This window comes from Alligator sinensis, unplaced genomic scaffold, assembly GCF_000455745.1.
Source record: "Alligator sinensis unplaced genomic scaffold, ASM45574v1 scaffold1295_1, whole genome shotgun sequence".
NCBI classification, from domain to species: domain Eukaryota; kingdom Metazoa; phylum Chordata; order Crocodylia; family Alligatoridae; genus Alligator; species Alligator sinensis.
In genome coordinates, this window is record NW_005841880.1 from 3,940,440 (window position 1) to 3,951,238 (window position 10,799).

Here is a 10,799-nt window from a genome sequence, read left to right on the forward strand (position 1 = left end):
TAAGTCTTGGTCTAGCTGCTGAGTTTTAGCTGCTAAAATAAAACTATGTAGATTAGTCAATCCTAATTACATAAAAAAGCAGCTTATCTTTCAGGCTCCCCTTCCAGGACAGGGGCAGCAAACTGACCAGCAAACTGCTTGCAAACAGTCCTGTTTGTTTCTCTGTTTGCTGCTCCCCTGGTCACTTGGACTGTCCAGGCTCCTTTGTCACACCCAGGCAGCAATCAATCGGCAATCAGTCCACTCAGCTGCTCAGAGCACAACCAAGCACATAAACCCACCAAACAGACCTCAGCAGACCAAGCACACAGGCAACCCTGGCTGAGTTACCTTCCCGGGGCGGGATCTGATGCCTCATGCTTGGTTCCGCTTCCCCTTCCTCCTCTTGCTCCCAGTGAACTGCTTGCAAACTGTCCAGTTTGCTTCTCCCTGTTTGCTGCTATCAAACAGGATTCTCCCTGTTCGCTGCATAGCAAACAGGATTTTAATACATCTCAAAAAAAGCAACATATCAGACTAAACAGGCTTGTTAATAAAGTTGTATACACAGGACAAGATCTATGATTAACTTTTGCACAGGATAAAGTGGAAGTACTAGATTAAACCCAGCATTTTGCCTCGATTTCACAGGGAAGTGTTTCATGTTGTAATCCATCTTTTAACAGAACTCTTTAAAGATAAGAGGTGTCATTTCAGTGTGCGACTTGCAAGGAAGGGAGTTATTCTGGCAATTTTTAGTCAGTCTCTATTCAAGCAGTACCAGAGAGGCAGAACCAACCTTGAATGACCGTCATTACACCTGATCTGAAGCACTCACTAAAATCCCTCCTAGGAGCATGTGCTAAATTCAGATCAGATTACAGATGATTAAAATCCCCTTGCAAATCCAAATATTCTTGGCTTTTCCTTTCTCAACATTCAGGAAACAAAATAAGCAGCCTATTATGTCCTTCTAAAACAGAGGCGGGCAAAATACGGCTCAAGGGCTGGATCTGGCCTCCCAGGCAATTTAATTTGGCCCATGGGCGGGTGCCTACTAATTCACTGTATCCAGCCCAGCCCCCCCCTGCTGTGCTCACATGGGGACAAGCCCCATTCATTCCCGTGGGGGCAGCGCGTGCTGTGCTCCCAACCTCCCCTGCAGGATGGCCCTGACCCTGGCCCCGCAGGTAGGAAAGCAGCATCAGCAAGCGGGCTAAGAGCAGCGGTAGGCAGGAAGGGTGGTGACGGGGAAAAGCAGCAGTGGGGGGAAAAGCAGCGACAGCAGTGGCTGGGCAGGGCAAGTGGTGGCGGCAGTGGCAGGCGGCAGCAAAATGGCAGCTGAGTGGGAGTATGGGGCCTGTGCCGTTGCTGGCAGGTGCCCAGGGCAGGGTGTCAGGAGTGCGGAGCCCAGGCTGGCAGGGTCCACCTGGCTCCACTGCATGGAGCTCCCCAGGGCTCGCATGCAGTTCCTGGGCTCTCTGCCCGAGCCATGTGCCTCTAGAAGAAGAGCACTGCGCAATGAAGCTGGCAGCCTGGCCCTATTCACTGCCATGTGCAGGGCATGGGGAATGGCAGGGACCTCTGCGCTATGGAGCCTGGCTGGCTTTGCCCCTCTCCCTGCAGCCCTAGCTGAGCCCCATGACCTGCACCACAGGCTTCATTGCACAGAGCTCTCCCCAGTGGCACGGGACTCAGGCAGGGAACCTATATACATACACAAATCCACACCCTCGCCTACACACACACATACATAGACCCCCACAAGCCCCATACCCACCTACTACACATCCATATACACCCCCTCTACAACCCCCATACCCACCCACAATATACAAGAGTAAGACTTCATTTTGAGATTTTTATGTGATCACCTCTATATACATTATACAAACACAGGCAAATCAGGACAAAAAAATACTTTTTGATTTTTTTTTCTGGTTCCAAGATGGCACCCCCCTCCCAAAAGAAGTCCTTATGGGGGTAAGAGGAGGGATTTTTGGTGGCAAAGGTCAGGGGCTAGGGGCAGGACTTCTAGTCCCAGGGTGGCAACCAGGAGGCGGGGCACCTGTCAAGGGGCAGGGCTACCCTTGCGGCCCTCAAGAGCTCACTAAAAACTGATTAAGTGGCCCTCCAGCCTAAAGAATTGCCCACCCATCCTAAAAGGTCCACACAAGTCCTCATATACTGTTTCCTCTCTCACTGGGTCCCTGAATGACATTTTCCTACTCTGTTTTCTATCAATCTAGAGCACCACCGCTTTTGAGCACTTAAGTATTCAAGAAAGAAAAAGCCCTCCTCTCCCTCTGACATTAGTACTTGCAGGATTATTTACTGTGGGAAAGTTGGGTCAGGATTTTACATCTCGTTTCGAGGGCTATTTGGTTTGTCGTCATTCTGATCTTTCATGGCAGCGAGTCCCACAGTAACAGGCCAGCTGCAGAGAAAGCTTCATCTCCCACACGGGCGTATTTCACTCTTGGGGTTGAAAGTTATGTCACTGCAGAGGAACGTAGTTGTCATGGTAAGTCCTAGTGGCAGAGCGTGAGATGGTTGCTTAGGTAGCTATTATAAGGATCCTTATAACTGAGCGGCTTTCTTTCAGGCAAGTAAGGTCAATGGCATTAAGCGTATAGCTTTTAACCTGGGATTCAAAAAAGCCACTGCAAACAGATTCACAATGCAGGGTTAAGAGAATTTAAGACATCTATTGATTTCATGCTGTTTGCCCTGCCCAGACTTACTATTCTAGCTGGAGGTTACAGAACTAGGAAAGTTGGGAGACATGAAGGCAAATTGGATAGTGCTAAGAAATTACAGTTTTTAACAGTGGAGAAAAGGTGGCGTGCTAGTGTCCTCAAGCAAGCAGTGCTGGCAGGCAGAAGAGAGACCGGAGAGAGGAAAAACCGTCAGGGACATTACACAAGTCAAAGGCTTTTTTAAACAATACATGGCAAAGAGTACCTGGAATTTCTGATCAGATCCACTTGTCTTGATGTCAGTGCAAAAATGCATGGACTTTCCTGGAGCTTCTCATTATTCTGTGGGACTGAAGAAACAGGAGAGAAAAAGGAGACTTTATCTCCAGTGCATATCAGAGTGAAGCAGAGACCAATCACATTCTTGCTTTCATTGCACTGCTAAACAAGAGGTAAATTCAGTTTGCTTAGGGCTGCATTTGTGTTTGAAAGGGTGCAGAGACTAAACATGAGAGAAGTTCGAGCCTCCCCCAACGGGACTGAAGAGTTGTATGCAAACTCCAAACAAGCATTTTCCTGGCAAGATAAGGAAGCAAGATGCGTGTCAAATGTCTTTATGCCATGCACCGCTGATTAAAACAGACTGTTCACTCCTTGCCTGCCTCTATTGTTGGCCGGGGAATTAAAGTGCTGTGGACTTAAGTCCCATCTATTTTTCAGGACCCTCCCCGTCCCACTTCCATAACCCAGACAATAGGCAAATACTTAAAAATAAAAGCCCATCATGAACGGTACCACAACACGAAGACTAGAATACAGAGAAAAACCTAACAAAGGATGTCAGGGCATTCACAGATGAAACCACTAGACTATGGAAAGGGAAGTAAGCAATTGCACATCAGCTTCGGACAAGATAGCATCAAAACCCCAGCCCCAGAGGGCAAAGAAAGAAGTGTTTACAAAAATATAGAAGGATTGGTGCATTTGTAGGCATGAGAGTGCTGAGATTTACTGACAGATGATATGCTATGCATAATAACTGATACTTTAAAATGTAATGTTTGTTTAACGTTTAGTTTTACAAATAAACCTAATTAAAATTAACATTTAAAACTGATAACCCATGCTAGCTTATAGGAAGTTTAGGTCCCAATTGAAATGAAAAATAATCACACTCAACCAGTATGTACTTGCAAAAAAAGTCAAAACAAAAAAACTGAGGTTTAGGGGGGGTCCGCTGGCTAAGCACCTGCAACTTCAAACGCCAGACTAGCTTCTCTCAGCAATTGCCTCTTCTGCAAGGCAGAACTAATATCTTCTTCCTTTCACTCTAATCAACTAGTTTGGTTCAGCTAGTTTATTCATAGCTAAGGAACTGAGCGGGTATTGGAAAAGCAGGAAAACTGGTTTTCCTCTTTCCAATCTGCGAACAAAAAAAATGGAGATGGGGGCATGAGGTCTATTAGTCCTAAAACCTTGGAGGGCACAGGGACAGAAACAATCAGTGCAGTTAGCTGAAGGTACTCCCTTCATGAATACGTCATCTGTAAATGCAAGCCATATCTTTGTAAAATTACCAGTTCATAAGGAAAAAAAGTAGGCAGCATATTTAAGGCAGTATTAAATCAAAATACTAAAGTGTTATTTTTGCGCGTTTTCAATCATAATCCCTGTTTCCATCCAAATGCAGCTTGACACAAATTGTAAGAACAAATCTTGTACGTTAGAAATGCATCACTTGCCATTTTCTAGCATAGTAAAAATACACAAATTAAACAGGCTAGATCATCCCTTCAAAAAAACTACATTGCCTTGGTTAGTAAAACCACGTATCAAATACAGTAACATGGCAGAGTTTTTGTAAAAACTGAAAAGGTAAAAATACAAAACAAGACTAAAATGATCAATTTTTAAATGATTCCACATGGCAAGAACTCTTCTCTTTAACCAAAGAGATCCCCACCTTCTCTAGAGAACAATGCTGGTGGGCTGACTAACCCAGACTGAGGACACGAGCCTCAGCATCAGCAGTGAAGCTGTGCCCCAACAGTCGCCCACCCAAGCCCACGCAACTGGGAGATTTGGTTTTCACTGAAGTTACAATCTCCAAATAATCCCTCAGCAGCAAGACATCCAGTATGCCGCATACCCTGGAACACAAAACGTGCTTATTCAACAAGCCAAATGGCTGGGGCAGCACTCCAAGAAAGAAGCCCATCCAAGATTACCTCTCCTGCTCGATGAAATATAACGGGGCAATGAATACAGCCAGAATCCGAGGGAGGTAGGACAGCTCTTGCCTGCACAGCACCAGGCACAGAGAGAACACCAATCCTACGCAATCTGAGCATGCAGCCAAGACCACAGAAAAAAGCAATACTAGCCAGAAGCAGAAGACGCTCACTTTCCTCTGCAGCTGCCTGGTTAACGGTGAAAGAAGGAAACCGTTAAGAGACCTGACCTGCACCCCCCTCGATTTTTATTCCTCTCCAAGGATCCAAGTTGGGCCAACTCATCTTTCCTGGATGAAAGCCAGGATGCTCCTCTCATGCACAAATAATGCCTCTATTTGATTGGTCAAAGTAGGCTGCTATGACTTGACACAGTTCTCAACCCTTTCTAGCTGTGAAGAAACCAAGAAATCACACTAGGTCTGACCAGCAGACCCGTATCCTGTCACCAAGCAAGACCAAAACCAGATGCGTGACAGGAATGTGCAGGAAAACACCCTTCGGTAGCTTATGGGATAACGTATTCCCAGGGGGAATTTCTGCTAGATCCACATCAGACAAACATTGATTTATGCTGTGAAATGTCAGGATGGCTACCCCTTGCTTGTGAACACTGAATAGCACAGGAACACTACATCCACAAGGTAAAGCCCTTGCAGTCCAAAATGGCCAGGCACATGCATCTTCACCCAAGAGCAGTCATCAAAAACACGGTTTTTTGGAGTGACCAGCCTTCGACAAACGAGTTTCAAGCAAAAGTCTTTCCTGAAAATGAACTCTTTTGAAATCATGCAATGCATTCACCATTGAGGATAGACCAAAACGGTCAGAGCTTTAAAGCAAGCCCTGGTGAGGATTTCTCAGAGGAGCCCCGATGCACGGAAGCATACTTTGCAATCAAGGCAATGCAGTTGCCTCAGCCACCAAGCCAGACAATCTATTCAAAGCAACTGGGGATAATCTTTGTTGGAGGAAAAAATGTACTGTCAAAATGCTTGCAGCTAGTTAGAGCAGAAATCATACTGCCAAGTCGATATTAAAAGTCTAAGACAAACCAATGCCGTTTACTACAACAGTGGCTGGAACTGCTAGATTACGTAGCTCTGTTCCCACAACGGTCCTACGAGATCCTCCAAGGGAAGTCCCGCTGTCCGCAAGCGCGGACTAAAATTCCTTGCCCCACTGTGTTTTAATATTGCAAAAGCCAGTAACAGCGCTGCCCTACCTGCTAGCATGCGCAAGGATTAATACTCTAAGTACTGTGAGGCACTCGGATATTATGGTGATAGGGATCATGCAAATGCCCAAGAGATAAATACCAAAGTGTTTGTTGGAAGCGGCAGTAGAAAAAAAAAAATCCAATGACTAGAAAAGTCTACACTTGATCCCAGTCTTACATCTGAGATCTTACCAATACAAAAAAGGGGTGATGAATTAAGTAATGGCCACACCTGCTTCATTCCCACTGCCAAACCATGTTAAAAACTGCCCACCCAAGGCAGCTGTGCTGATTTAACTGAACCATTTCTAACCAGAGTGACCGAATTCTCACAACTCTTGTGGGTTTACGGTTACCAAATACTGAATATTACCTGGATCACGCTACACTTAATCTGTTTGCTCCCACAGCTGAAGCCCTCTCTCCAACCGTAACCTGATGCTCGCCTGTCAGGGGAACACTGCCTAGAGACCAAATTAGACATACCCCATCTCACCTTTTCTCTCAAGGTGATAATTTTGAAGAGGCAGGAGAGCCCTTGTTACTTCTCAGCACAGATTAGCTTCCGATTAACCAATATCCTTCCAAGTCAAGGGAATGCACAAATTGCCGTTCCCTTGTTCCCACCATTACTACTGTGCTTTCAAATTCTCTCTTCCGTTGTGGCCCATTTCACCAGGCCGCATCAGTACTTAAGTACGTATCAACATGATCTTTAATCTCAGACTTGTCTTGGGTATTTCTAAAACACAAGGAAAGGAACAGAGTTTTCAAGGGCAGCTCTGGTTTAGATACAGAAGCTGCACCAGTATAGCAAACGGTACGTCCGCAAACAAAAGTTTAAAGTGGTGCAACATCAATACACACAACCCTTTCTTCTTGAGGACTACCTCATCATTCCACCCCAACCTCGCCAAGCAGAGCTCCACGGAAATGTAACTTTTCTTCACTATTTTCGCTTCCTCCAAAAATATCATCACCACAATAAGTACTTAAAGCCCACTTTCTACAGAGCATGGTTTTACGAGGGCACCAAGTAGCACTGCTTAGCGATGACAAACAGAATCTTGTTGAACCAAGTACAAAGGCTGGTCACAAAGATGTCTGTCGCTCCTCCTAGTGTTAATGCTTGAACCAGATCTCTGCAGAGATGCCCAGTCTTCTCTCAGTTCCAGTTACTGAAATGAAATGGCAGGGCCAAGCCACACAGATGGCCCTCATGTTTCCTACCCCACATTGACAGTGGTGTGTGGCTGTATATTCCCAGCTTCCAGGGCTTGGAAAATGAAACTGAAATCCAAACATGTCTTGTATTGTAGATTGTGAGCAATAAGTCGAGACACCAAAGATAACGAGCATCTGTTCACCACCTAAGTACTCTACACTAATGAAGCAGAAGTTGCACTTATCAAAAGAGAAAATTAGTCAAATGTGCTTCAGGGAACAAGCTGACTCTCGGGAGGTATTAGCTAACATTGGGGTAGGATACTAAGTCTAACCAAACCCATGATCCGATGTCACCTAACACATTTTCAACTCTTATAATCAGGATAAATAGTTTTCTGTTCCTATTTCTCATCTGTAGATATTTCCACTCTTTTTCTCTTTGGAGCCATGAACAGGAAATGAGGTTGTAGCTAAATATATGTATTTTTTTTCCTGCAGAAGATTGGATCGCATTCAATTTGCATTTCTGATGGAGCACAACCTTGAAGCATGCTGCATTCAGAAGCAAATTCATCAATTTCTAAAGCTCTAGCATGTGTGTAGTTAACATACAGTTTAGCCTGTCAGCATCAGTTACCACTTGTCTAAGGTATGACAGCCTCCAACCTTTGTTGCTGTCACATGAAGCCTGACTCACAGTCAGTAGATTTTTTTAAATTTTAAATACTGGTGAGCAGTTCAGAAACTAAGAAATATGGAAAATAGGAGTAAACAGGGAAAAATCATGCAGCATTGCACGAAGGGCAATAAACATATGGAATACGTTATCAGGAAAGGCAATTGAAACAGAGGATATAAATAAGCTCTAGGGATATCCACAGTGGCTTGAGAAGGCGGAAGGGAGTGAAGGTACGATGAAAAAGCAGGAAGATGGGATTAAGAAATTATGAACGTGTAGCCACATTGGGCCAGACGGCTGTTTCCTGTTTCTAAAAATTTATGTTCTCCTGATTTAAAGAGGACAGTTTAAGTATTGTCGAATTGTGGTAAGGCAGGTTTTGCAGAGCCACATAACATGGTCAATGAAAGTGCTTTTCAGGTCCGCATTAGAACAAACTCCGCACTCCTCCTTGGCCAGCACGACAATGCTGTGCAGTAGTGGCCGTCTCCCAGGTCTTCTTTCAAATTTCCAACCCACGACCCAACACTGCAGCAGTTCATCCACCTGCACGAGGGTAAAGTGTCATTTCTTTCATCTATCACCACTGCTTTCATGCTCATGCACATTAGAAATGTGCCTTTTCAGCAAAGGGAGATCAGATTCCCAAGTTCTGCCTTTATTTTGCTAAAATAAAAGTCTATGTCGGGTTGCACACTGTGTCTATGCTTCAGTCAGCAGTGGCTTCCAATAGCTCTCCAAGCACAATTCAAGGTGCTGGTCTTGACCTATAAAGCCCTGTGTGGCCTGGGACCTACACAGCTAAGGGACTGCCTCCTCCCTCACACTCCATCATGATCCTTAAGGTCAGCCGAGAACAACCTCCGTTCACCAAGTTTGCTTGGCCAAAACGCACAGGAGGTCATTTTCAGTTGCTGGTCCCCAGCTCTGGAACTCCCTTCCCTTGGGGCCTGCCAGAGCCCGAGCCTGGCCATCTTTCAGAAGTGGTGTAAGACGTTTTCATTTGGGAAAGCTGTTATCAACGTGGGGTTAAGCTCTGGGTATTTTTTGCGGAACAGTTGTATTACTTCATCTGTTTTTATTACTTTATCATCATAGGCTGTCCTGAGCCTCTTTGGGCAAGGCGGCACAGAAATCAAATCAAATCGAATAAATCAGTACAAATGCTGTAAGTGAGGCCTCATGTTACCAAGCTTACTCCATGGACAACTGCACATCCACGTACTTTGAGGAGTCCCACGGCAATCAGGAGAGAAAAAAAAAAAAGGGGAAATGGGGGAAAGAAAAAAGAAAGGCCTATACTTCCTGCAGAACCTGCCACCAAAACTACACTTCACCCAGGCACACCTATGCTTAACACTGCTCAGCAGCGTTCCCTCTAAGCTGCATGGCATGTGCGGCCGCACAGGTGTCCTCATGCCGTGCTGCCAGGTGCACCTGCGTGGCCGTGTACACCACACAGCTTAGACGGAATGCTGCTACTCAGAACTACAATAGCGCAAATGCAGTGTCCAGTTATCTGGGCTCCTAGTTGGGAGAAGATGCTTATTTCACCGTCCAGGTTATTCTAGGTGTCTCTCAAAAACACAAGGTCCTGAACATACAGAACTGTGACTGGTCTATACAGAGCATGCCTACTATGGAAGCCATCTTCTTTCCCTTATGGCAGACTTTCAGTCTGCTGGGCTACGTACAGAACCAACTGGCACTGATACAGAAAGGGACAGCGCTCCTGTTCAGCACGCTTGTGACATTGATGCAGAAAGAAGCTTCCCCCCTAATATACTGCTCCATTAGCCAGAGCAGGGATAGATTATGATTCACTGCGTGAGGATGCAATGCTACCAGGCAGCATTTTCAATGAAGGATATAAAAGCTCCGGCAAAACAAGACAGGCTTTACATTACTTATCAAGATGACTGCAGTTCCTGTTTTAAGGTAAAGGGAATATAAGCAGAAACAAATAAATCTATATTTAAAACATTTTGAACAGACACCCACCAGAATAGGGTTCATTGGGTCCCTCCCCCACTCACATGGCCGCACTAATCGCTAAGAACACTGTCATTGTTTCAAAGCCTGTATGCTTTTTTCACACACTGTTCCCCAAATGAGCCCTTGGCACAAAGCCTGCGTCTGGGTACAAGACTTACCTAGCTCGGTCGGCTTCAGCAGTTCATCCAAGATGTTATAGAAGGGCAGTTTCACCAGCCGAACTTCGGGCTTTACAACTTTGGGCGGTAACCTTCCCAGTCCATTAAGGTATTTTCCATAGATCGCAGGATAGTCAATGTTAGTAGTGGAGATAGAAGTCCTAGCAACAGTGCTCCCCCGGTCATATGAAGAATGTATGGAGAGCGTTTCAGGAGGTCGGTGCGGCTGCTGCTGCTGCGGCTGCCCAGACTCGGAGCTCTTCTTGGCATAACGAGTCTCATAGAGCTCTTTAATCTTCTTGAACACTTCCGGGCTACAGTCAAACTGGACCAGCTGCAATGCTCTGGTGACCAGTTCGTGTTTAAGTCCGCTTTTACTCCTGCCGACATACCCCAGTAACATCTGAAGATCCGACACTCTGAAACTCATCACCATGTTCTAGGGAATAAAGACGAAAAGTCAAGTCAAAGATTCTTATGGTTATAAATAGATTGTGTGACAATTCCCTCCACAGTCTGTAGCCTGGAATCCAAAATCCTGACGTTCACTTTCAAGAGCGACACCTAGCCTTCTGCTTAGGTCAGCTGCTGTTCACCTGATTAACATGCTGTGCGTTAGACACTTATCTGGACAATGGAAGTGAGCAGGAGACCATCTACTGAATTATCAAC

The 10,799-nt window shown here is 45.4% G+C and overlaps 1 protein-coding gene across 2 annotated transcripts in view; it reads right to left on the reverse strand.

Moving 5' to 3' along the window:
• Positions 1-10,563, reverse strand: part of PIAS4 (protein inhibitor of activated STAT 4) — a 30,168-nt gene extending 19,605 nt beyond the window's left edge. The window contains exons 1-3 of one of the 2 annotated variants that reach the window (XM_025196523.1): positions 10,128-10,563; positions 2,944-3,028; positions 331-465 (exon numbers count right to left, since the gene is read on the reverse strand). In XM_025196523.1, coding sequence (XP_025052308.1) covers positions 331-465; positions 2,944-3,028; positions 10,128-10,563 — 656 coding nt within the window. The remainder of the gene's footprint in view (positions 1-330; positions 466-2,943; positions 3,029-10,127) is intronic. The other variant, XM_025196525.1, reaches the window with a different exon arrangement.
• Between the last annotated feature and the right edge of the window lie 236 nt (positions 10,564-10,799).